This window comes from Hylobates moloch, unplaced genomic scaffold (genome assembly GCF_009828535.3).
Source record: "Hylobates moloch isolate HMO894 unplaced genomic scaffold, HMol_V3 SCAFFOLD_18, whole genome shotgun sequence".
Taxonomy (NCBI): Eukaryota; Metazoa; Chordata; class Mammalia; order Primates; family Hylobatidae; genus Hylobates; species Hylobates moloch.
In genome coordinates this window covers 65,067,262-65,090,145 of record NW_026652293.1, presented here as the reverse complement: position 1 = coordinate 65,090,145, position 22,884 = coordinate 65,067,262, and the positions used below count along the sequence as shown (strand labels likewise).

The following is a 22,884-nucleotide window of genomic DNA, read 5'->3' as shown; positions in this document are numbered from 1 at the left end:
TCAGAGATTACAGATGGCTTTACCATCATCTCAGCAGCGTATGGTAGAGCTGGATATTTGCCGAGGGTCCCTATGCCAGGACATGTCTATGTCTTCACCATGCTTCGAGTTTAGAGGAGGATAGCAGCAAATAATAAACTGGTATAGAATAGTCTGGTATAACTTAGAGTAAAAAAGAAAAAAAAAAAGGCACAATGCTATGGGGGCCAAAAGTAAGATCACTGAGACCCAACCTTAAGGTTTGAGAAGGCTTTTTAAAAACATGATATGTGAACTGAGGTGTGATGGATAACACCTCTTAACAAGGCAGGAAATAAATACATCTTGAAGAGATGTGGGCGGAAGTAGTGGCATGTACAGAGGATAAGAACATGAAGGTCAACACATGGGAGCATAGAGGGTGGAAATCCAGCAGCTGCACAAGGGGCTGGAACTCATGGACCAAATCATGAGTGGCCTGTGCTGCCTTAAAGCAAGCAGCTTTATTCAGAGGGAAATAAGGAACTGTTGAAGGGTCTCATTATAATCTAGGAGAACTATGATAGTGCTTCTAACTCTGGTTGTGGCAGTCGAGATGGAGAAATTGACATGGATTTGAGGAGTATTTGGAAGGTAAAATGGGCAGGATTGAATGTGGGCTGTGAAGGGAAGGCAGGATGAGCACTGGGTGTTTGGCTTGGGCACCTGAGTGGTTGGTGGTGCCTTTCCCTGAGCCGGGCAGAGGAGGAGCAGATTTGGGTGCAGGGAGGGGTAGGCAGAAGGACCTAGACTATCTTCATGCAACTTGGACCTAGACTATCTTCGTGCAACTTGGAAATGTCGACTGTGAGACGTCTTTGGGCTTGTGGATAAGGATTTCATGAGTCATCAGCATAGAGATGGCATATGAGACTACGAGGATGGCACAAGGGAATGTATAAAATTAAAAGAGAAGGCAGGCTAGGGTAAACCCTGAAAAACATCAGCATTTAAAGACAACCTGAGGAGGAGGAGGAGCCAGCCAGGAGACCAAAAGAGACAAATGAGAATCGGTGTGCTCCATGCATGTGTTATGATAATGTATTGACTCAGGGCTTTGGGATACTTTGGTCTGCAGTCATTTCCATTTAAATGGATGGATATAGGTTAATGATGATTGTCAACCGAGTGTCAGGCATGACTGGGAGTAGAAGCAGTGACTGTGACAGACCAGGACCCCACTCAGATGGAGTTTACCAAGCTGCTTTACTTACAGAATCACCCAAGAGCTCCATTTAACAAACCTTTGATTGGGCCCTTTCCTCCACTATGAAGTACAAATCAGTATAAAGGAAACTCATAATATGGGTTTCTTGTGGAGACTAAATCCTTCAGGGTTTCTTTATTGAGGTCCTGCTTTACTCCAGTGAAAAAATTCTTAACCACATCAAGGAGATCAGCTTTTCTGGGACGTCACTTGAGAAATTCCTCCAAATAGCATGTGGAGTACTTTAAAAATTAGTTGGCCTAACACCAGTGTGAACTTTCCAGCAAGAAAAGATTTTATTCCCCTTCGCAGATCATAGGTTACCCCTATGTTATAAAACCCCAAAGAGGAGAATTCTGCTGGTTTTTATGTTCTCATGTTCAAAAATATTTATCTCTGGTACCACCCCAGTGTTTAATTCAAGATAGATGTTTAAGAACTTATTTTCATGTTCAGATCTATCAAAAACTTACCAGGCAAAAATATTATTGAACTTGTATATCAATTTATTACCATTATTATTTAATAGTAGCTACTTATCAAATTGTCTTATAGTTTTGATTTTCATATTCTCCTGTAATAGGAATGTGAGTTAATGGGTTGTTTTATAGCTATTTGATTATAATTTCACTTAATACCAGGCTTAGTTTTTGGTAAATGCATTTTAGGTGATCAGACCTCAAGTGCGAGCAGCACCTCAGCTCATTGATTGTCTTCTTGGACACAGAGAGAGGGTAAAAGTGGGATCAGTTTGTTCTTCCTTTTATTCCCTGTCCTATTATCCATATTAGTATTAGAGCTGTTGGGATGCTGGCATGAAAAATAAGCTTTTTTTTTTTTACTATAGTTATACTTGTATTATAAATCTGCTATATAATTTTAACCATTTTTTCCCTTGAATGGGGCTCGTAATTTGTGCATTTTGTGGTTTTCAATCCATTTGCTACAGCTGCAGTCCTGATAAGTGTCTCAATTATAACTATAATATTTGCCTTAAAGACTCACTGATGTCTCATGGAAAACTTCGAAAAACATCTTATTTAAAGACAATTATGCTTAAATATCAAGTGTTCTCCATTTCTTTTCTATCCCTTTAAAATTACTACCAAGAGAGCATGAGAACAGCTCCTTCAAGCTCTAAAATTCTTCAATTTTGATTGGTGGCCTTCCCTAGCCCTTCCTGACTTGTGGGCTCCCCACTACCTGTGGGGTTTCCGTCTGGGTTTTTAAGGTGCTTGCAGAATGTTGGTGATAATTATTTACTTTTACTGGGGAGCAGAAGCTATAGAATTTCATGAAATGCAAGAATAATTGGAAACTATGGGTAGAAGGCCAGTGCCCCACACAGTAAAAATTAGCTTAAAGAACAGAAAGAAAACTGTATGTAGACAAAATCTAGAGATCCATTTTAATTAGATCATTCGAAGGCAAACTCTGTCTTCTCACCACCCTCCAGATGGTCAGAATCTAGGTTTAGGAAATTACCTGGAAGAGAGGATATTCATGTTGCTGGCAAGGTCACAGGCCTCATATAGAAGATTAGTCTGTCATCTTTATAAAGTTCTAGGGAAGGTATTAAATGAGTCTCAGATTTTCCTTGATGTTTGCTTTTTCTTAAGCTATACCAGCTTAGAAGTATGAGTCCATTTAACTATTCACTTAGGAAAGCAGTTAGTATCCTTGTGCTTTTAATTAGAATAAGGCAGGAGGGAGCAAGTGGTACCAGTGGCACTCACCATATACATGTACAATGAGGATCCAGTTTATTCTACATCTTTTTAATATTTCATTTCATAGCACGTTTGCTTTCTAAGGAAAAATACCATGGCCTTTTTGTTTGAGGACTCTGCATTTGCCAGTCTAAAACTCTCATAACTGGGTTTTTACAATCTGTTAGAATGACGAAATGATGTAAAATCACAGAGAGGGGAAGGACAGGCGCGACTCACAGCTGCTCACGAAGAAGAAGGCATGTGTGGGCCCTCGGTTCATATGGCTTCTTCTCTAACTCGGACACGAAGCTGAGGTGGCCTTTTGACTAGGTCTTTCAAGTGCATGGTTTCTATGTGCCATCCAGTTTTGGAGTGGTACCATTCACGGGCAGGCATCCAGAGCCCCAGGAAGCTGGCAGCATGCCACCTACAGAAAATGGAGCTCTGCAGACAGCCGCTTAGCCACGCTCACAAGAGGACAGAGACTGGTGGCAGGATTGGCCATTTTATTACCTACCATGTTTGGGAATGGGCCTTGGGTCTACTAGAGGAAGCTGCCGAGATGCTTAGAAGATGAAGTATGGCATTCCTTTCTCTGTGTACAATTAGAAGGCATGTCTGTAATCACCTCATTTGGTTGGTACGGAAGTGGGGGTGGGAAGCTCTCTTTTCAGAGTGGAATAGCTGCTGAATTTTGTGTTTACCTGTTGTAAGGATTTGGGAAAATGCCATGGAGCAAATAGTGTCCTGCAAAGTGTTAACAACCATTCATAGGTATTTGACTTTATAATGAGTGGTTTTCTACAAAGTTATATCAAATGAAACTTTTGTGGCTACAATATATTGTATAATATATTCCTATAACCACCAGAATTTTTCATTTAAATATTTTCTAATATAAGGGCTTACTGCCTAGTATATTTGTTTAGTAATTTGTTAATTTAATAATATTTATTAAACATCTACCACATACTAGAAACAGCTCCAGGCACCGTAGATAAAATGGGGAAGAAAACAAACATCATCTGGATTCACAGAGCTTTCTCCTGGGAGAGACACACAGAGAGAAGCAGGAAGTCCTTAGAAGGCATGGAAATGGGTGTTTGAGAAGTAGAGGACACCATGGGAATATGTGGTGGAGTCACCCAGTTGTGGGGAGAGAGATGATCATGAATGGTTGTCAGTTCAGCTCAAGCAGTGGATGCTCCATTTAGAAGGAACAGCTGGGGCACAAGCCTGGAGAGTGGGCTGTTTGAAGACTTGAAAGATGCTTGGTATGTCTGGGGCAGGGCGTAGAAAACAAGGGAGGAGGGGGAGAGATTAAACAACCACAGAGTTTCCACAAGCTACAGTAGAGCAAAATCTCAGGGGAGGAGTTGCTAGGAGATGGGATCCGGGCTACATCCCAGGACCAGTAATTGTGGCCAGGGGGTGAGGTATTCTTAACTGGCCACATGTTAGGTGTGGAGTTAGCCTCACACAAATTAAATGATTCTCCAAAGCAATTCAAGCCACTGTTACCAGAAGAAAGGGGAGTGGATTCTAGATAGGAAAAATTAGTAGCTGTCCACTAAAGCTAATGTTCTTAGCACAAACAAATTTTCAAAATTTCACAACAGAAGGAATATTCTGAGATACCTTTAGGAAAGAATATCACATGCTCTGAGTCTGCTATAGTTTTTGCCTTTGTAGTAAGCCTAATGATAAGATTCAGCATAGATTCATCTATTTTTAATTTCGTATATTATTTATTTTTAAAAATCTTTATTTGAGATGGGATCTCACTTTGTTGCCCATGCTGTGGTGCATTGGTGGCGATCATAGCTCACTGCCACTTCTGATTCCTGGGCTCAAGGGATCCTCCTGCTTCAGCCTCCCAAGTAGCTGAGACTACAGGTGTGTACTGCCACGCCTGGCTAATTAAAAAAAAAAAAGTTTTTATAGAGATGAGCTCTTGCTGTGTAACCTGTGCTCATCTCAAATTCCTGGGATCAAGCGATCCTCCTGCCTCAGCTTCTCAAAGTGCTGGCATTATAGGTGTGAGCCATCACACCCAGCTAATCTTTATTTTTTGACTATATATTGGTGTCTTCCACTTTTTCACAAGATATGTGTAATAAATATTTTGTAACTTTAATTTCATCTGTTAAACATTGAAAAAGCTACAAATGTTAGAGGAATGTAAAAGCTCAGAAGATAGATTTTCAAGTAAGAATCTGAGCCCAATAAATTATAATGGCTGATCATGTTTTCCAGGACTAATTATCATCTTATTCTTGCTAATCCTAGTTTTAATATTTAATAGTTTCTCTGGTTTATTTTGCACATCTATTAGTTGGTGGCCTAAACTCAGAGCTTCCCTGTGGAGCGTGGTGAATAGGTTACAAATGTGAGGAGATGCTGGTTTGCTCTTCTCTCTGGGTGGTGGGTTGATCTCAAGGTGGTCAGACTGTTAACTGTGCTTCTAGTCTGAGCATGTTCCTTCTTGACCCCCTTGTGCTGTATAGATACTGATATTTCAATATATGCCATGACACGGAAAAGAAAGGAAGGTAGGGTTTGTCCTAATTATTTGGATGGCATTTATTTTATAAATAAAAGGATAAAAGAGTTTCAAAGCAACGATTAAAGTGGTTCTTTGCATTTCGTGGATGCGTTTGTTAATGTCATCTCTAGTTGGGACTGGTTATGTACAAGAGTGCAACTTTCTAGTGCATTATGCCACAAGTGACCTGTAAAATAAAGGCCCCTGGAAATAGAAAACACTGCAATTTACCCGTATGTTTGTAGACACTTGATCTCATAACTCTTCTCTTTAATTACAAATATTTTTCTTTGAATTTATTCTTTCTTTATTTAGACACAAACATTTTCAGGTGTTACATATTTTCCAAACTCATGACAGGCTATCTTACTCATTGGCAGAAGAATGAAAGAACTATTTTACCTCTTCTGAACAAAAGCTATAATATAGCCAATTTTCTTCACCCTTCACCAAAGCATAAGGAATATTAATAACTGAAATTCGGTTTGAAAATGTTAAAATCCCAACTAGCTAAACAGCATAAAAACTCTTTCCAGTGGACTCTTAATGGCTTTGAGATGAGCATGTGGGGATGTCTTAGAATAGCAGATATTTTTCTTACGGTGGCAGTTGCTTTCCCCCCACCATAAAAAAAAAAAAAAAAATTTAGTCTAGGGATGACAACGTATCGTCTGCTCTCAGAGCTGTTCCATAATGGAGGAAATAAAATGACATTTTAGGATATGGCAAACAAAGGGAAAATGAGTAGCCAGATACCGACATGCACAGAACAGAACAGACACACTATCCCATGGTTTTCAGAAAGATGAGATAAATGACTGCATCTTACCTAATTCTCTTAGAATTATTATGTTTAAAAGGATCAAGGATGACTGAATTACAGTTATTTCCTATACAGTTTAGGCTATTATCAAATCCATTCCTGGAGACTGAAAAACTGACAACTGAGGTACAAGAAAACAACTTCTTACCCAGTGTCTCACTACTGCAATGTATTTGATGTATCAGATACCAGATCCTTGAAGACCTCTTCCCACTTAAAGGAGGATCTGTGTAAGTTCTAATTTGACTACAAGTGATCACTATGAAAACTCTTGTTAATGTCTTGTATTGACCCTTTTGCTGTGGGACATTTTGAGTTTAACTGTTTTGAAAGAAAGTAAACTAATAATACTGAAACCCATTATATACGTGACTTGTGCTACTCTTATAGCCAATTCATGCATTGAAATACTTCATGAATCCCTAGTTTAAGCCAGGCTACCTCAATAGTTAATGCTGGTACACAGCTGAAAGGCATGGTTCTTGGCTTAGAGGAATTTGAAGTCAGTAAGTTCGTAAACAGCAATTAGAGATAAGGAAAATTACTCTGTTGGATATAGACGGAGTGCTGTGGGATCACAACATTCTTTGCTTAGATGCAATTAGGGTGGGAGACATCCTAGGAAAGTTTCTCAGATGAGTTAATACCTGATTGTATGGTGTGAATTTTATCTAGCTATGTAGAGAAGGAAGATGGTGTTCTAGGGAGGAGTGTTACGAACAGTGCTGTGGATCGTGAAACTTCATGGGCAGAAGCAGAGGGGAAAGACAGATACAAAAATCTATGGTAGAATGTGTTCAACTTGAAGTATATTAATTGCTAATGGCTACCTCCTATCTTTTAATTCAGGTGAAGGAAATACTCATGACCAGCCAGATGTCTTAAGGAATGCTTTTGAAAAGAACAGAGGCGTACAACATCATTAAGACAACAGAGAAGCAAGTTGGCTTTGGAGAAACTGTATTCTGAGGATGTTGTTTGCTTTGGGATAAAAAAAGAAAAAATACAACTACAGACAAAGCCTTTATATCTGCAAGTATTATGGCGTGGTCAATAGCAATGTAATTAGATTTACATCAGTCTTCCTGGTGAGACTTGGAGGCTCTTCCTCGGTAGACATGAGTGACCCAAGGCAGTCACAAGAAGAGAAGCACAAGCTAGGCAGAGCCTCTTCAAAGTTCAAGGATCCCCCTAGAATCATGCAGTCAGATGATTATTTTGCTCGGAAATTTAAAGCCATTAATGGCAACATGGGACCCACTACTTCTTTAAATGCCTCGAATTCCAATGAGACTGGCGGTGGTGGTCCGGCTAATGGTACCCCAGCTGTGCCCAAGATGGGTGTGAGAGCAAGGGTGTCTGAATGGCCTCCTAAAAAGGACTGTTCCAAGGAGCTAACCTGCAAGGCACTGTGGGAAAGCCGGTCTCAGACCAGTTATGAAAGCATCACCTCCGTCCTGCAGAATGGGCAGAGTGACCAGAGTGAAGGTCAGCAAGATGAGCAGCTCGATCTGGACTTCGTGGAGGCCAAGTACACAATCGGAGACATCTTTGTCCATTCCCCCCAAAGAGGACTTCACCCCATAAGACAGAGGAGCAATAGTGATGTCACTATCAGTGACATTGATGCCGAAGATGTCTTAGACCAAAATGCAGTCAACCCCAACACCGGGGCTGCCCTGCACAGGGAGTATGGAAGTACTTCATCCATCGACAGGCAAGGCTTATCTGGTGAAAACTTTTTTGCTATGCTCAGAGGGTACCGAGTAGAAAATTATGACCACAAAGCAATGGTCCCTTTTGGGTTCCCTGAATTTTTCCGCTGTGACCCTGCAATCTCTCCGAGCCTTCATGCAGCAGCACAGATTTCTAGGGGAGAATTTGTCCGCATCTCAGGATTAGACTACGTGGACAGTGCCCTCCTGATGGGGAGAGACAGGGACAAGCCTTTCAAACGGAGGTTGAAATCAGAGTCGGTGGAAACATCTCTCTTCCGAAAGCTTCGAACTGTTAAAAGTGAGCACGAAGCTTTCAAGTTCACATCTGAGCTGGAGGAGAGCCGACTGGAGAGGGGCATTCGCCCTTGGAATTGTCAGCGATGTTTTGCACATTATGATGTCCAGAGCATTTTGTTTAATATCAACGAAGCCATGGCTACGAGGGCTAATGTGGGGAAAAGGAAAAACATAACCACTGGGGCTTCTGCAGCATCCCAGACTCAGATGCCCACAGGCCAGACAGGCAACTGTGAGTCCCCTTTAGGGAGCAAGGAGGACCTCAACTCCAAAGAGAACCTGGATGCCGATGAAGGTGACGGGAAAAGTAACGACCTCGTCCTTAGTTGTCCTTACTTTAGAAATGAGACTGGAGGGGAAGGTGACAGGCGGATTGCGCTCTCTCGGGCCAACTCATCCTCTTTCAGTTCTGGGGAAAGCTGCTCTTTTGAATCGTCTCTCAGCTCTCACTGCACAAATGCAGGTGTCTCGGTCTTGGAAGTGCCCAGAGAAAACCAGCCCATTCACAGGGAGAAAGTGAAGCGCTACATCATAGAACACATTGACCTTGGGGCCTATTATTACCGCAAATTCTTCTATGGGAAAGGTAAGGAAGAGCCCTGGGCGTTTGCATGTGTCTCGGGAGTACTTTTTTAAGGGCCAGTCACAATGTGTTGCTTTGTGTTGGAGCACCTTCCTCAGAGTGCCCAAGGCCATAGTCCACTGGGCCTGACCTTGTTCTCCATCATTGTCCCTCCATAGCCTCCAGGCTAATTTTTTCTTTAGAAAACTGCAATTCCATGCCTTTGTTGATGGGTAGTCCTTAATGTGTAAATGCCCTTTTGGTTTCTCTTTCTGTCATTCTTTGTCTGCCAATTTGTGATTATCACAAATTCAGACTTGATTTAGATTTCATCCCTTGTAAGAAGTCTTCCCTGATTAATTCTGTCCTCCTCCTATTCCTCTGAATAATCTCTTATGCTGCTTACAGTGGATAATTCTATGTTTCCCACACCTCTCTTATCTTTCTGTACTTTGCTTCTCCAGCATTGCTGTGTGTGTTGGACATGTTAAATCTTTGTTGAAAGAATGCCTGAATTACCACAACGGACAAATTTTGTTTTCATGTAGTTCTATAGATGGGCTTAAATGTTAAGACACAAGTGATAAATTATTTAATTCTATGTCAAATAAATGGTTTTTGCTTTACGTCTATCTTCAGGCTTGAAGAATGCGTTCTTCAGAGGTCATGTGGTTGAATCCTCAACCTTTAAATAAGTGTCCCTAATTATCCCAGGGCTAGGAGAATCTTCTCTGATTTAGAGACCTACAGAGAAACAGGTTCCACATGTGTCAGTAACACATGCCGAGGGAAAACACTCCGGCACCTCTCACCACCTTCTTATTGAGTGCAGCTGGTGTCCTTCACTCCTTCATTATAGTGCAGCTTACTTTTCAGAGCTATATTTTTCTGTCTTCAGTTTCACCTGTCAGCCCTCTTCCTGCTCCCAGGGATCCAGGGATAACCTCACAGAGCGCCTGAGGAGGCAGAGGGTGTGCCCCGCTCCTCTCCTCCTGTTTCTCAGTGCGTAAGCTATTCTGCTTCTAGCGCAGATAACTGGGAGCTCACTGTACTTTTAATTTTTTATTTTTTTACTTTAAGTTCTGGGATACATGTTCTGAACGTGCAGGTTTTTTACATAGTTATACATGTGCCATGGTGGTTTGCTGCACCTGTCAACCCATCATCTAGGTTTTAAGCCCTGAATGCATTAGGTGTTTGTCCTAAAGCTCTCCCTCCCGCTTATGAGTGAGAACGTGCGGTGTTTGGTTTTCTGTTCCTGTGTTAGTTTGCTGAGGATGATGGTTTCCAGCTTCATCAGTGTCCCTGCAAAGGACATGAGCTCATTCTTTTTTATGGCTACATAGTATCCATGGTGTATATGTATGATAGTTTCTTTATCCAGTCTATCATTGATGGGCATTTGGGTTGGTTCCAAGTCTTTGGTATTGTAAATAGTGCTGCAATAAACATATGTGTGCATGTGCCTTTATAGTAGAATGGTTTATAATCCTTTGGGTATATACCCAGTAATGGGATTGCTGAGTCAAATGGTATTTCTGGTTCTAGGTCCTTGAGGAATCGCCACACTGTCTTCCACAATAGCTGAACTAATTTACACTCCCACCAACAGTGTAAAAACGCTCCTATTTCTCCACATCCTCTCCAGCATCTGTTGTTTCCTGACTTTAATGATCGCCATTCTAATTGGCATGAGATGGTATCTCATTGAGTCGATGACCAGTGATGATGAACTTTTTTTCATCTGTTTGTTGGCCGCTTAAATGTCTTCTTTTGAGAAGTGTCTGTTCATATCCTTCGCCCACTTTTTGATGGGGTTGTTTTGTTCTTGTAAATTTGTTTCAGTTCCTTGTAGATTCTGGATATTAGCCCTTTGTCAGATGGATAGATTGCAAAAATTTTCTCCCATTCTGTAGGTTGCCTGTTCCCTCTAATGATAGTTTCTTTTGCTGTAGAAGCTCTTTAGTTTAATTAGACCCCATTTGTCAATTTTGGCTTTTGTTGCCATTGCTTTTGCTGTTTTAGTCACGAAGTCTTTGCCCATGCTTGTGTCCTGAATGGTATTGCCTAGGTTTTCTTCTAGGGTTTTTATGGTTTTAGATTTTAATTTCATCAGTATTGGTTTCTGTCTTGAGAATATTTGTGTAATTTTTGACTGTAGTTTGTTTTATTGGAATGGGTTGGGGAGGGTGGATAACACAGACCTTAGGAGGTCACTCTGTCCACTTCAGTCCCTTATAACGTTAAACCACCGTGAAGCCTTTATATTACTTTTTCTCATGGAGTATAGGCTTAAAAGAATTTGTCTGCCAGATAAATTGTGATTATTAATAATTCCCCCTCCTGTTTTTGCATCAATCCAGACTTAGCATGTCTTTCATAATCATATTATGACAACATGTAAATCAGAGAAATGATCTGATGCAGTAAAGCTAAATAAACAGATATTTACACTGCATCTGATCACTTAGTGTGAATTGTCTCTCTGTCCTCATACTGATGACATAATAGGACTGAAATAATTTTGTCAACAGATCTTGGTCTTCTGTTGTGTCTCCTTTCCGCTCCTCCACCCTGAATTTCGGTCCTGGCTTCAGGTGTGCCTCAGTGTTAACACCATGAGTTACTTCCTTCCAGCCAGTGGAATCAAAGAATCTTGGACCTGCTTTTTTGTCTCTACTGTGAAAATAACTCATAACCCTCATGCCTGTGTTCATGCAGAGGTATCACATTATATCACACTGCTCAAGGATGCTCTCTAGGTGGAAGTTAGTTATTTTTGGAAAGGGATATGGAGAGATAGGCTTCCTAATTAACGTTATTTTTATTGATGAAGCCATGGCTACCAATTCTTAATAAAATAAAGTCTGTTAGATTTATTATGCCCTGAAATCCCCAGGTTTAGTCATTCTGGCTAGCTGAGTTTTGTAAATAGTTTGTGATTCGGACTTTGAAATACTATAACATAAAATTATATATATGTTCATATTTATGCCAAGACTTAGTGCCAGCGTCTCATTCATCTGCTATTGCACATCCTAAGTGTAAGTGGAATGAAAAACTGTTGTTTTCTGCACCAGGTCACCACCATTTGATTCATTAATGTCCCCAGGGTTTGTTCCCTGAGATGATTTCAGGTTGCTAGATTCTGTTAGTTTTCTTGACTGCTACTTGTAGTTTTTCTCTTAATTCTCAACTGTCACTTCTTGGTAGTTTTAAAGACTCCTCTGCAAGTGATTTATTTCCTCCACCTTTTCTGATGAGCTACTTAGTGTTTTCAAGAGCATTGCAAATGACATCATCAAACTCCTTAGGTTTGAATGTGAAATAAATAAGCTCCAAAGAAGAATCTGAGTGTAGACACCCTGTCAGTGAATTGTGGGTGGATGTACGCTTATCGTTTGGCATTTTGGTGCTGTTGGGCACACTCTGTGGTTCTGAGCTTTGCTGTGGATTTATAAACGAGTCAGAAAGCGGAATTCTAGACTACAGTCACGCATCACTTAACAAAGGGGATATGGTCTGAGAAATGTGTTATTAGGCAATTTCGTCATTGCGTGAACATCATAGAGTGTACTTACACAAACCTAGATGATATATATTTTTATTCATACATATATATATTTTTCATATGGAAAACCAAATGTCCCAGCACCATTACTGAATATCAGACATTTCCCCTTATTCATCTGCACTGCCAATATCAAGTGCCATGCATCAGATTTCTGTATATGCTCCATCATGATTTTATGGGACCACCGTCATGTATGTGGTCCATTGTTGACCGAAATATCCCTATGCGGTACGTGACTGTGCTTTGCAAAGCCCACAAAACGGATCCCTGAGGTCGCTTTGTCTTCAGTGTTCTGTGATTCTGTGCTGTGGAAGGTACTGTTGTGCCAGCAGATGGGCTCAGGGGCTGGGGAAGGAGCGGCCACCAGGAGCGAGAAGAAGGCCGAGCCCCAGCTGCTCTGTTCTCTCTCCAGCACAGCTGTGAACTGTGTCCTGCCTCCTTCTATATTTGGCTCTTCCCCTGTGGTCCAGTGTGACTTCAAAGTGAAATTGGCTACAATGGCATCTGCTCCTGCTCTTCCTGGTCTCTTGTTGAGCCATTAAGGACTCCAGGCAGAGGCAGCAGCCCAGATTCTTGAGTGAAAAGTACAGTGAGGTACAGTGAGGTGGAGGCCTCCTGTGGTGTGAGAGTAGATTCCCATTCCCGCTTCAGCCACTGGACACAGCTGTGCAAGACCCTTCTGTCTGCAAACATCACGAGTTGGGTGAGCTTCATTGTATTTAAAAACAGAGGGCCTGGGCAGACTGGCACAGATAGTGATGTTTTTGAGATAGCTTTTTTCTTTCCCTTTTTTGCTTTTCCCTTCCCTCAAGGATTTTCTCTTTGGAAACTGGCTTTCAGGGATCTTTCGATACTTTCCAGAGTGCTTTTATTTTGTTCTGTGCTTCAGGGTTCTGTGTAAAACTTCATTTTCAAGAGAATTAACTGGCTCCCAATCACTGGCAAATGTTTAAAGTGCGAAACTTTAATAATGTGGTTTCTTCTTTATTGGGTAGTTAATGTGAAATGTCTGCTCTTGATGCTGAGGTGTATTTCTGTGACACATCATCACTGAAAGGCTGTTGAATAACTTTGTAAAAGGATTTCTGCAGGGGAGTGGCAGGACACAGGAAACTGTGTGACAACATCGCTTGCCCAGGCAAATCCATCTGTAGCTTTCAGTGAAATAGCTTTTTTTTTTTTTTTTTGAAGACAGAGTCTCGCTCTGTTGCCCAGGCTGGCGTGCAGTGGCACAATCTCAGCTCACTGCAACCTCTGCCTCCCGGGTTCAAGCAGTTCTCCTGCCTCAGCCTCCCAAGTAGCTGGGGTTACAGACACGTGCCACCACGCCTGGCTAATTTTTGTATTTTTAGTAGAGATGGGGTTTCGCCATGTTGGCCAGGCTGATCTCGAACTCCTGTCCTGTCTTTAGGTGATCCACCCACCTTGGCCTCCCAGAGTGCTGGGATTACAGGCGTGAGCCTCTGCACCTGGCCGAAACAGCTTTTTTAAAAGCAGTAAGGATAGTAGCAAGTAGAGTGAATGCTCAGTAAGTCCCTTTCTTTCACTGGCAATGACCATGAAGACACATTGGTGCCGTTTGTCACACTACTGTTTCTCTGATGGGACTCATTGTGAATGTGCCATTTGCTGCTGCTTTGAGCTTTCCATTTGTGAAACAGGCCATGACAAAGGGTCCCTTAGATAGGGATTCTAGTGGTGCTTGACCACGGTCAGTCATGTGATTATCAGTGAGTCTGGTTTCCATTGTAGCGGAACAGCAGGCTTTGCCTCCTTCTGGACCTGCTTGGCACTGCACACTGCCACCAACAGTGGGGCTAGCGCTGGAACTGTGTGGCAGAGCCCAGACACTGTGTGTTGACACGTGAGGGCTCCTGCTTGGTGACGAAATCCTTAACTTGTTAAGAAGTTGTGCACCTAGGGGGTTACTCAGGAGTTCTAAAACGGTTCTGTGCCCTACTTTATGCCACCCAGACCAGAATAGTTCTAGGAGGCAAAGTGAGTAATATTTGGGGAAAGAGAGGTTAAAACCAGATGGGAGGATGAAGCTGGGCCTCCGTGGTGACTCAGGAGTGAAGTGAAAAGTGGCTAAATCATTGTCTGAGCCTTTGGGAACATTGTTTTGCTGGAGCTATTCCGCTGGCACAGGAACACATGTTCCTCTGAATGTAGTGGGGGAAAATTGCGGAATAAGATTGACAAATCTGTATCTTTTTTTCATTTAGAATTTTAAAATGGTATATAAATGTCATATGATGGTTATAGGACAATAAGAAAATGTAGAGAAGCAAGAAATAAAGTCTCCCCAAATTCATCAGCTATAGTCACCATTAACATTTCGTCATTATCCTTGAAGGCTTTTCTGATGCAAATAAATTTATGTAAATGGAGCTTACTCCTGCTAGTACTGTGGAACTTGCTTTTGATGATCATCCTTCCATGTCATTATGTATAGAACTGCATCTGCATTTTAAGAGCCATTATCAATTATCGTTATCTGCACTGAATGCATGAGGAGATGCCAGGTATTTGCCAGCCATGATCTGGGCAGATGAGTTAATGACTGTGTTTGCTTTACTTGAGAGAAAAACTTATCAGCTTGATAGAAGCACAGTAATAGGGGAAGATGCATTATTTCCTGCCCTCTTGTAGATGCAATACATCTACAAAACAACTTACCAAACACATTAGTGAATGTCCATTTTTGTAAAGAAATCTTTACTTGAAAAAGTAATTTATCATTATAAGAGTTTAAGTCAATGTCCCACCACCTTCCCACTTGGATGTGGGCTGCATTTAGTGACTCACTTGCAAAAGGTATCATATGGAAAGACAGGGACAAATAACTTTACAGTGGAGTAGCCTGGCAAACACTACCTCCCTAGGTCACCGAGGTCACCATCAACAGTGGTAAATCCTGTGGGTAGCTTGTATCCCGGGTATGAATGACTCTTCTGCAGGCTTCCTCTCCAAACCTATAACCCCAGTACAATTAGGGGAAAACATTAGAAAAATTCCAAATGAAGGACATTGTGCAAAATCCCTGACCAATACCCAAAGCTGTCCAGGTCATCAAAAGCAGGGAAAGTCTAAGAAAAAAAAAAAAATTACAGACCCTAAGAGCCTTAGGGGACATGACAACTAAATGGAATGTGGTACCCTGGGTGGAATCCTGTACAGAGAAAGGACATTCTGTTAAAAACTAAGGAAACCTGAATAAAGTATGGACATTAGTTAATAATATAACAATACTGATTCATTCATCATAACAAATGTACCAAAATAATGTAAGATGTTAACAACTGGGAAACTGGGAGATGGGTATAAGGGAACTCTGCTATTTACAGCTTTTCTAGAAATCTAAAAGAATTTTAAAATAAAAAGTTAAAAATTTTACAAATGTAAGTCATGAGTGCTCATATATTTAAAATTATGATCTATTTCTTTAAGACAAGAAGAAAGAATTTATAAATAGTTCCTATAAATAACAAACTTAAAGGTTTATGTTGCTTTATTGAACGACCATAGAATTCTTGTAAGCAGCCAATTTCACTGTTTCTGGTAACTGCTCTCTTACCTAGCTCTTTGTAAACCCACCCTTTCCTCCAGTGCTAATTTTTATCATTAGTATTTTAACTGAAGAATAGTATGTTGTATGTAAATCCTGCTAAATGAACAAATAGATTCTTCTAGAATTTGTGTAATAACCCTCTTACCTCTCTTGATACCAATTTAACTGTTTTTTGTCTGGGGAATTATCTTTCTGCCATTAGGTAAAAGTGTCCATCCATTTTAATTATAGTTGGAGGTCAACTCTTGGTAAATAGAGGTCTGTGAATGGCGGGCAAATGACATCACTTAAGGCAGCGTGCACACTGAGGTTCACATCCCAACTCAATTTGGGGCAAATCCTTGAACTACTTTGTGCCCTAGTCAATCATCTGTAAAATGGGATGATAATAATACAAATCCCCCCTGTAAAGGGCTTAGAGCAGTGCTTGTCAATAGCATGCCCCCCTGCTTCCCAGGGTTACTTAAATAAATGTGTAAGACTTTTCCCTCTAAAAAGAAACTATTGTTCACACCACTGCTACAGGCTTTAAAGGGCAATACTTTCTTTTAGCGGTTCAAAGATGAAGAGAGAAACAAGTAGAACCATATGGCAGAGAGGGCTGGGGAAAGGTGTCTGGTGAAGTCCATCACCCCATTCCAAACACACTCACTTAAGTGTCACTAATGTGACAGTTGTAGGCGGGCCTACACCTTTACATATCAAATGAACTTCACTGCTGAGTGATGCATGGCTGCATTTGCTTTGAATTTCATGCCTGGTGGCTGTTTTTTCCTTCTGATTTTATACAGTCATTGACCAAAATTAATAGGGAGTTGGACACTATTAAATTCATACGGGTGAACAGAGTGCCATCTAACAATAGTACTATTCTAAGATACACATTCCTCCCTCTGAAGACATAATCGACTGAGTTCTTCACCTCTCTCCCTGGCCAGTATTGCCTCCCCAAACAGAGGTCCCATCGAGTCCCATGGGGGCCCTTAATGGGGAGGAATTGCCCAGATACACATGAGATTCGGCACCAAGGGCTATGGTCGCACGGGCTCCATGTGGCCGTCGGTGGAAAACACCAGAGCTTTCTCTCTTGTAGAGGTGCTGTATCTGGACAGTCACAGTTCCACACACCACAGTGTCGTAGGAACCTGCAAAGGGCTGTATGCTGTTTCAAAACTTACTGACCCTCTGCCCCCAAAAAGTCTTCAGTCAATTACTGGGGAAGAAGAACGAATGCCCTATTATTTCCCTGGGAAAGGGGATAAGACTCTTAGTATTCCTTTACAGTTTGACTCACATGGCGTTTAACTGACAACACTTGTTGGCATTTTGCTGCTGGTACAGTAAGTTGGAAGTAAAGGTCTTTGGAGCATTAGTTCTTAAAGAATGTAGAAACTTAGTTTAAACACTTTGTATTTGTTTAGGTCCAAAATTTATTTCACTATTTGTCCCACTTAATTAAAATAAAAGCTGGACAGCCGTCCTGTTATCAGTGGGCTGCACCTCTCTCCTTTGAAGTGGTGAGGCCTTTCATACTTTCCTAGTGTTTTCTTCTTCCTTTTGAGCAAATATAACAATTACAGATTATGAAAAGAAGCCTTTAATAATCTGCCTTCCTTCAGTCTTTTCATTTTTCACTCTAGCTTTCCTTGAAATCATGTTTTTCAAGATACCGTTTTTATGTTAAGGATACATTTGTTGTCTCATCTTTAAGTTGTGTTCACTTTCCTGTATTAATTAATTTTCGTAATTTAAACCCTTTGCATGAATTTTTTTAGCCTCGAGCTGCTTTCCATGAGAGAACCCTAGAGCCGGACTGCCTGGGTTTGCATCCTCACTGTCCCACCAGATTGTGACTTTGAGCGAGTTACTTAACCTTTCTGCCTCAGTGTTGTCTGTAAGAATAGTTGTGCCTCCTCATAAGTAGACAGGATGAACTGAGTTTATTTTTGTGAAAGATACTTAATATTATTGTCTTCACTGTAATGCCTTGGATTTTTCAAGCTTAGCAAATACCTTAGTTAAATTTGGGTCAAAAGAGCAAAACTTTATATGACAAAAATCTATGTTTTTCAAAATTTCCTGGTAAATTCGGTAATTTAATCCACGAAACACTAACAAAGGTGTTTGATACTTCTTGAGGTTGTTGAGTTACCTTTTTTTTTTTTTTTCTTTCCGAGATGGAGTCTCACTCTGTTGCCCAGGCTGGAGTGCAGTGGCGCGATCTCGGCTCACCGCAACCTCCGCCTTCCAGGTTCATGCACTTCTCGTGCCTCAGCCTCCTGAGTAGCTGGAAATACAAGCACGCACCACCATGCCTGGCTAGTTTATTTTTAGTAGAGATGGGGTTCGCCACGTTGGCCAGGCTGGTCTTGAGCTCCTAGCCTCAAGTGATCCACCTGCCTCGGCCTCCCAAAGTGCTGGGATTGCAGGTGTGAACCACTGCTCCCGGCCTGTTGAATTACTCTTGTTTTTGTTTGTTTGTTTGTTTGTTTGTTTTGTTTTGTTGTTTTTTGTTTTGAGACAGAGTCTCGCTCCATCTCGTAGGCTGGAGTGCAGTGGCACAATCTTAGCTCACTGCAACCTCTGCCTCCTGGGTTCAAGCGATTCTCCTGCCTCAGCCTCCTGAGTAGCTGGGATTACAGACATGCAACACCACACTCAGCTTATTTATTAGTGTTTTTTAGGTTTATTGTAGAGACTGGGCCTTGCAGTGATGCCCAGACTGATCTCAAACTCCTGGCCTCAAGCAATCCTCCTCCTTCTGCCTCCCAAAGTGCTGGGATTATAGGCCTGAGCCACCATGCCCTGCCCTCATTTACTTACTTATTGTCCCCTTTTCACTTTTTAAAAAATAACTCTAGAGTGTTCAAAAAAAAGGAAGTCATTTAAAATACACATAATTGTTTGGAGAGAAAGGTGAAAGAAGATACATCATAGATAGGAATTGAAAGAGCATTTAACTGCCTATGTAACCTAGATCAGCAGAGAGCAGGCAATTAAATGATCAACTAGTGGTTGAGAGAACAAAGAACCTTTAAAATGCATTTTATGGCAAAATAGCAAGCCAGCTTCTGCTGTGCGTATTAACAAAGTAAAGGACTAGAGGGTACAGGTGCACAGTTGTTTGTGGCCTTGGTGTACTTAATAAATGGTGCTGTGGTCACTGGATGCTAACAGCTTTGATAAATCTTGTAAGGCAGAGCTGTGAGTGAATGTCTTTTACATACCTGGCCTCAGGAGGCCCTGCAGAGATGTGATCCTTAACTGGTCAATTCATTAGTGAGTTACCACTTAAACCTCTCTTCTAAGATATCACTGTATCTAGAAACAGCTTTTGGGCTAGGGTCCAATGTACCTCCCCTGCCCCCATTTTTTTTCTCTGTGAGCTAAAATTATAATTTATTTCTTTACTGAACAGCCACAATGCACCACAGAAATGCACTGAATCTCATCTTCATTTCCTGCACTGCAATCTTGTTAGCTGATTTTTTTTTTTATCTTGCCCTGTTGTATTTGCATGATAGGTGGATTTTCATTCAGCTTCTCAACAGTCTTTTCATAGCTTCTGTTCTGCCAAGGAAGGATTTCATTTGATTCACCCTTGAAGCAATTTTATGGAAATCTTCTGCCTGGAATAAGTACAGGCTCTGGGTGGGTGAGGGTCTGAATGCGCACAACCCTGGGAAGCCTTACTCGTTGTCCTCTGCCCAAGATGGGAAGGGCCTCTTGCCATACAGATAAACAAGGAGGTCCTTCCCGAAAGGGAGATGCGGGATATCATTTGAAAAGGGCAACTTTTTCCCTCCTGGTGGTTATGGGAGGGGGCACAGTCTCTGTATGTCCTAATGGTTTGTGGAGATGCCCTTTATAAAAGCTAGGCAGCATCTTACATTATTGAATAGAAGATTTTGATTTATTTGGAAACACATCCAGGTAACCTACTGTATTCCTTGGTGAAACCAAAAGCATGGCGAGCCCTTAGAAGATGGTTAGGAGACATAAAAGCTGTAAGTCTTCAGGTGTGATGCTTGTAAACAGCAGGAACTTCATCTCTGTGTTTGCAATAAGCAAGTGGATGTCTGTGTGAGACAGAGAGAGGAAAATGAGTCTGTGACATGGATTGGCAAGGTAGGCATGAAGGGAATTTTTTTTTTAATTCACCTGCCATCTTTGATAAAAAGGAGAATGTACACATTTTGGATTCCCGAACTTTTAAAAGTATAATTTATGATAGAAATTACTCAGTGAAGTATATACACCACTTCTTAAAAAAAGACTTCTGTGAGTGCAGTGTAACCTCTCCAGGTGATTCTGGGTCAGCATTTTGAGATTAAAAGTGGGAATCACCTTCAGGCTGACCCATGAACTGTGCTGGAGTTTTGGGCTCAAAATCAAAATACTCGATGATGCAATTTATTTTATGTGCACTTTTTTGTTTTGATTTCCTTTTTTTGCCAGTAACATGCCTGCTGTCAACTATAATACCCCTCCCAGGTCAATGATGGTGTTACATGGATTAGATATGTTAGGAGCCGGGAGGATTCTGAGGTTAAGAAACCTTTAACTAACCCAAGGTGAAGCACGTGATAAAGTATCAAAGCCCAGCTTTTTATAATTATAACATTGTGCAGCAAATGGGTTTGAGACTGCTGGTTAAATAAGGCAAATTGAAAACATGTTATCTCTTCCCCTTCCAGAATACCAATAAAAATGACAGTGAAGGAATTTTAAAAATGGGCATAATGCCAGGGCACCAGGGAAAGGCAGCCGAAGGAAGGCAGGGTATATGAAAGCAGGTAGAAGAGCAAGACCACTCCTAGTAGATTGAGAGAGGCAGCCTCCTGTGTCCCCCATCATGGGTGGTCTTGGGAAGAGGGCAGAGGCCATCAAGAAGTGAGTCAGGCCATGCCACAGAGCCAGCCACCCTTGGAGAAGGGCTTAGGGGAGTGAAAACGGGGCTGGTTACATGCTTTATAAAAGGCCGGATTCTCTCTCCTCTCCCCTATAGCCAGTTTACTATTTGCCCCTCTCCCATGTGGGAAATAAGATTTATTCTGGAAAAATGGAACAACAGGCCCAGCAAAGGGCAGGACTAAGGCACTTTAACTAAAATGGGAATTTAGCGAAAGTCAACACAATGAGGTGCTCAGCCCCACCCCATTATTTGAGCTCAATATTTCTAGACAGGAGACTGGAGGTGCCTTCCCTGGGACACTCACTGGCCCAAGAAGAAGATGCACCTGTCTGATGGCTGGGCCCTGCCTGACCAGCCTAACAAGGCACAGCTCAGAGATGCGGTAGGGTCAGTGCCAGACCACATCAATATGATGAATATTGTAATAAAGTGAGTCACACAATGTTTTTGGTTTCACAGTGCATATAAAAGTTGTTTATACTGTAGTCTACTATGCAGATAGTGCTATATCTAAAAGAACAGTGTACATATCTTAATTTAAAAATACTTCATTGCATTAGCCGGGCGTGGTGGTGGGTGCCTGTAGTCCCAGCTACTCGGGAGGCTGAGGCAGGAGAATGTCGTGAACCTGGAAGGCGGAGCTTGCAGTGAGCTGAGATGGCACCACTGCACTCTAGCCTGGGCGACAGAGCGAGACTCCGTCTCAAAAAAAAAAATACTTCATTGCTAAAAAGTGCTAACAATCACCTGACCCTTCAGCAAGTCAACCTTTCTTCTGATGGAGGATCTTGCCTCAACGTTGATGGCTATTGGCTGATCAGTATGGTGGGTGTTGAAGGTTAGGGTGGCTGTGACAATTTCTTAAAACAACAGTGAAGTTTGCCACATTGATTGACTCTTTCTTTTAGGAAAGATTTTTCTGTAGCATGCGATGCTATTTGATAGCATATGACCCACAGTAGAACATCTTTCAAAATTGGAGTCAATCATCTCAAACCCTGCCACTGTTGAATCTACCAAGTTTATGCAATATTCTGAATTCTTTGTTACTTCAACAATGTTCACAGCATCTTCACCAGGAGTGGATTCCATCAAAAGAAACCACTTTCTTTGCTCATCTGTAGAAAGCAACTCCTCATCTGTGTAAGTTTGATCATGAGATTATAGCAATTCAATCAGATCTTCAGGCTCAATTTCTAATTCTAGTTCTCTTGCTATTTCTACCACATCTGCAATACTTCCTCCAGTGAACTCTTGAATCCCTCAAAGTCATCCACGAGGGTTGGAGCCACCTTCTAAATTTCTGTTAAGTTTATATTTTAACATCCTCCCATGAATCATAAACGTTCTTAATGGCATCTGGAATGATGAATCCCTTCCAGGTTTCCAATTTTATCTGCCCAAATCCATCAGAGGAATCTCTATTTATGGCGGCTATAGCCTTACAAAATGTATTTCTTAAATAATAAGACTTAGAAGCCAGAAATACTCTGATTCATGGGCTACAGAATGAATGCGGTGTTAGCAGGCATGAAAACAACAGTAATCTCCTTATATATTTCCGTCAGAGCTCTTGGGTGATGAGATGCGTTGTCAATAAGCAGTCATATTTTGAAAGGAATGTTTTTTGTCTCAGAACTAGTACTCAACAGTGGGCTTAAAATAGTAAACCAGGGAGGCTGAGGCAGGAGAATGGTGTCAACCAGGGAGGCGGAGTTTGCAGTGAGCCAAGATGGCGCCACTGCACTCCAGCCTGGGCCACAGAGCGAGACTCTGTCTCAAAAAAAAAAAAAAAAAAAGTCAGTAAGCCATACTATAAACAGATGTGCTGTCATCCAGGCTTTGTTTTTCTGCTGATAGAGGACAGGGAGAGTAGTTTGGCATAATTCTTAAGGGCCCTAGGGTTTTCCGAATGATCAATAAGCATTGGCTTCCACTTAAA

The 22,884-nt window shown here is 41.4% G+C and overlaps 1 protein-coding gene across 6 annotated transcripts in view; it reads left to right on the top strand.

Annotated features, from left to right (window-relative positions):
- SIPA1L2 (signal induced proliferation associated 1 like 2) overlaps positions 1 to 22,884 on the top strand; it is a 236,073-nt gene that overhangs the window by 111,153 nt on the left and 102,036 nt on the right. For 5 of the 6 annotated variants that reach the window (XM_058430755.1, XM_032136772.2, XM_058430754.1 and 2 more), the window contains one exon: positions 7,155 to 8,906. In XM_058430755.1, coding sequence (XP_058286738.1) covers positions 7,424 to 8,906 — 1,483 coding nt within the window. In that variant the 5' untranslated portion in view covers positions 7,155 to 7,423. Of the gene's footprint in view, positions 1 to 6,380; positions 6,536 to 7,154; positions 8,907 to 22,884 lie in introns of all 6 variants that reach the window. The other variant, XM_032136775.2, reaches the window with a different exon arrangement.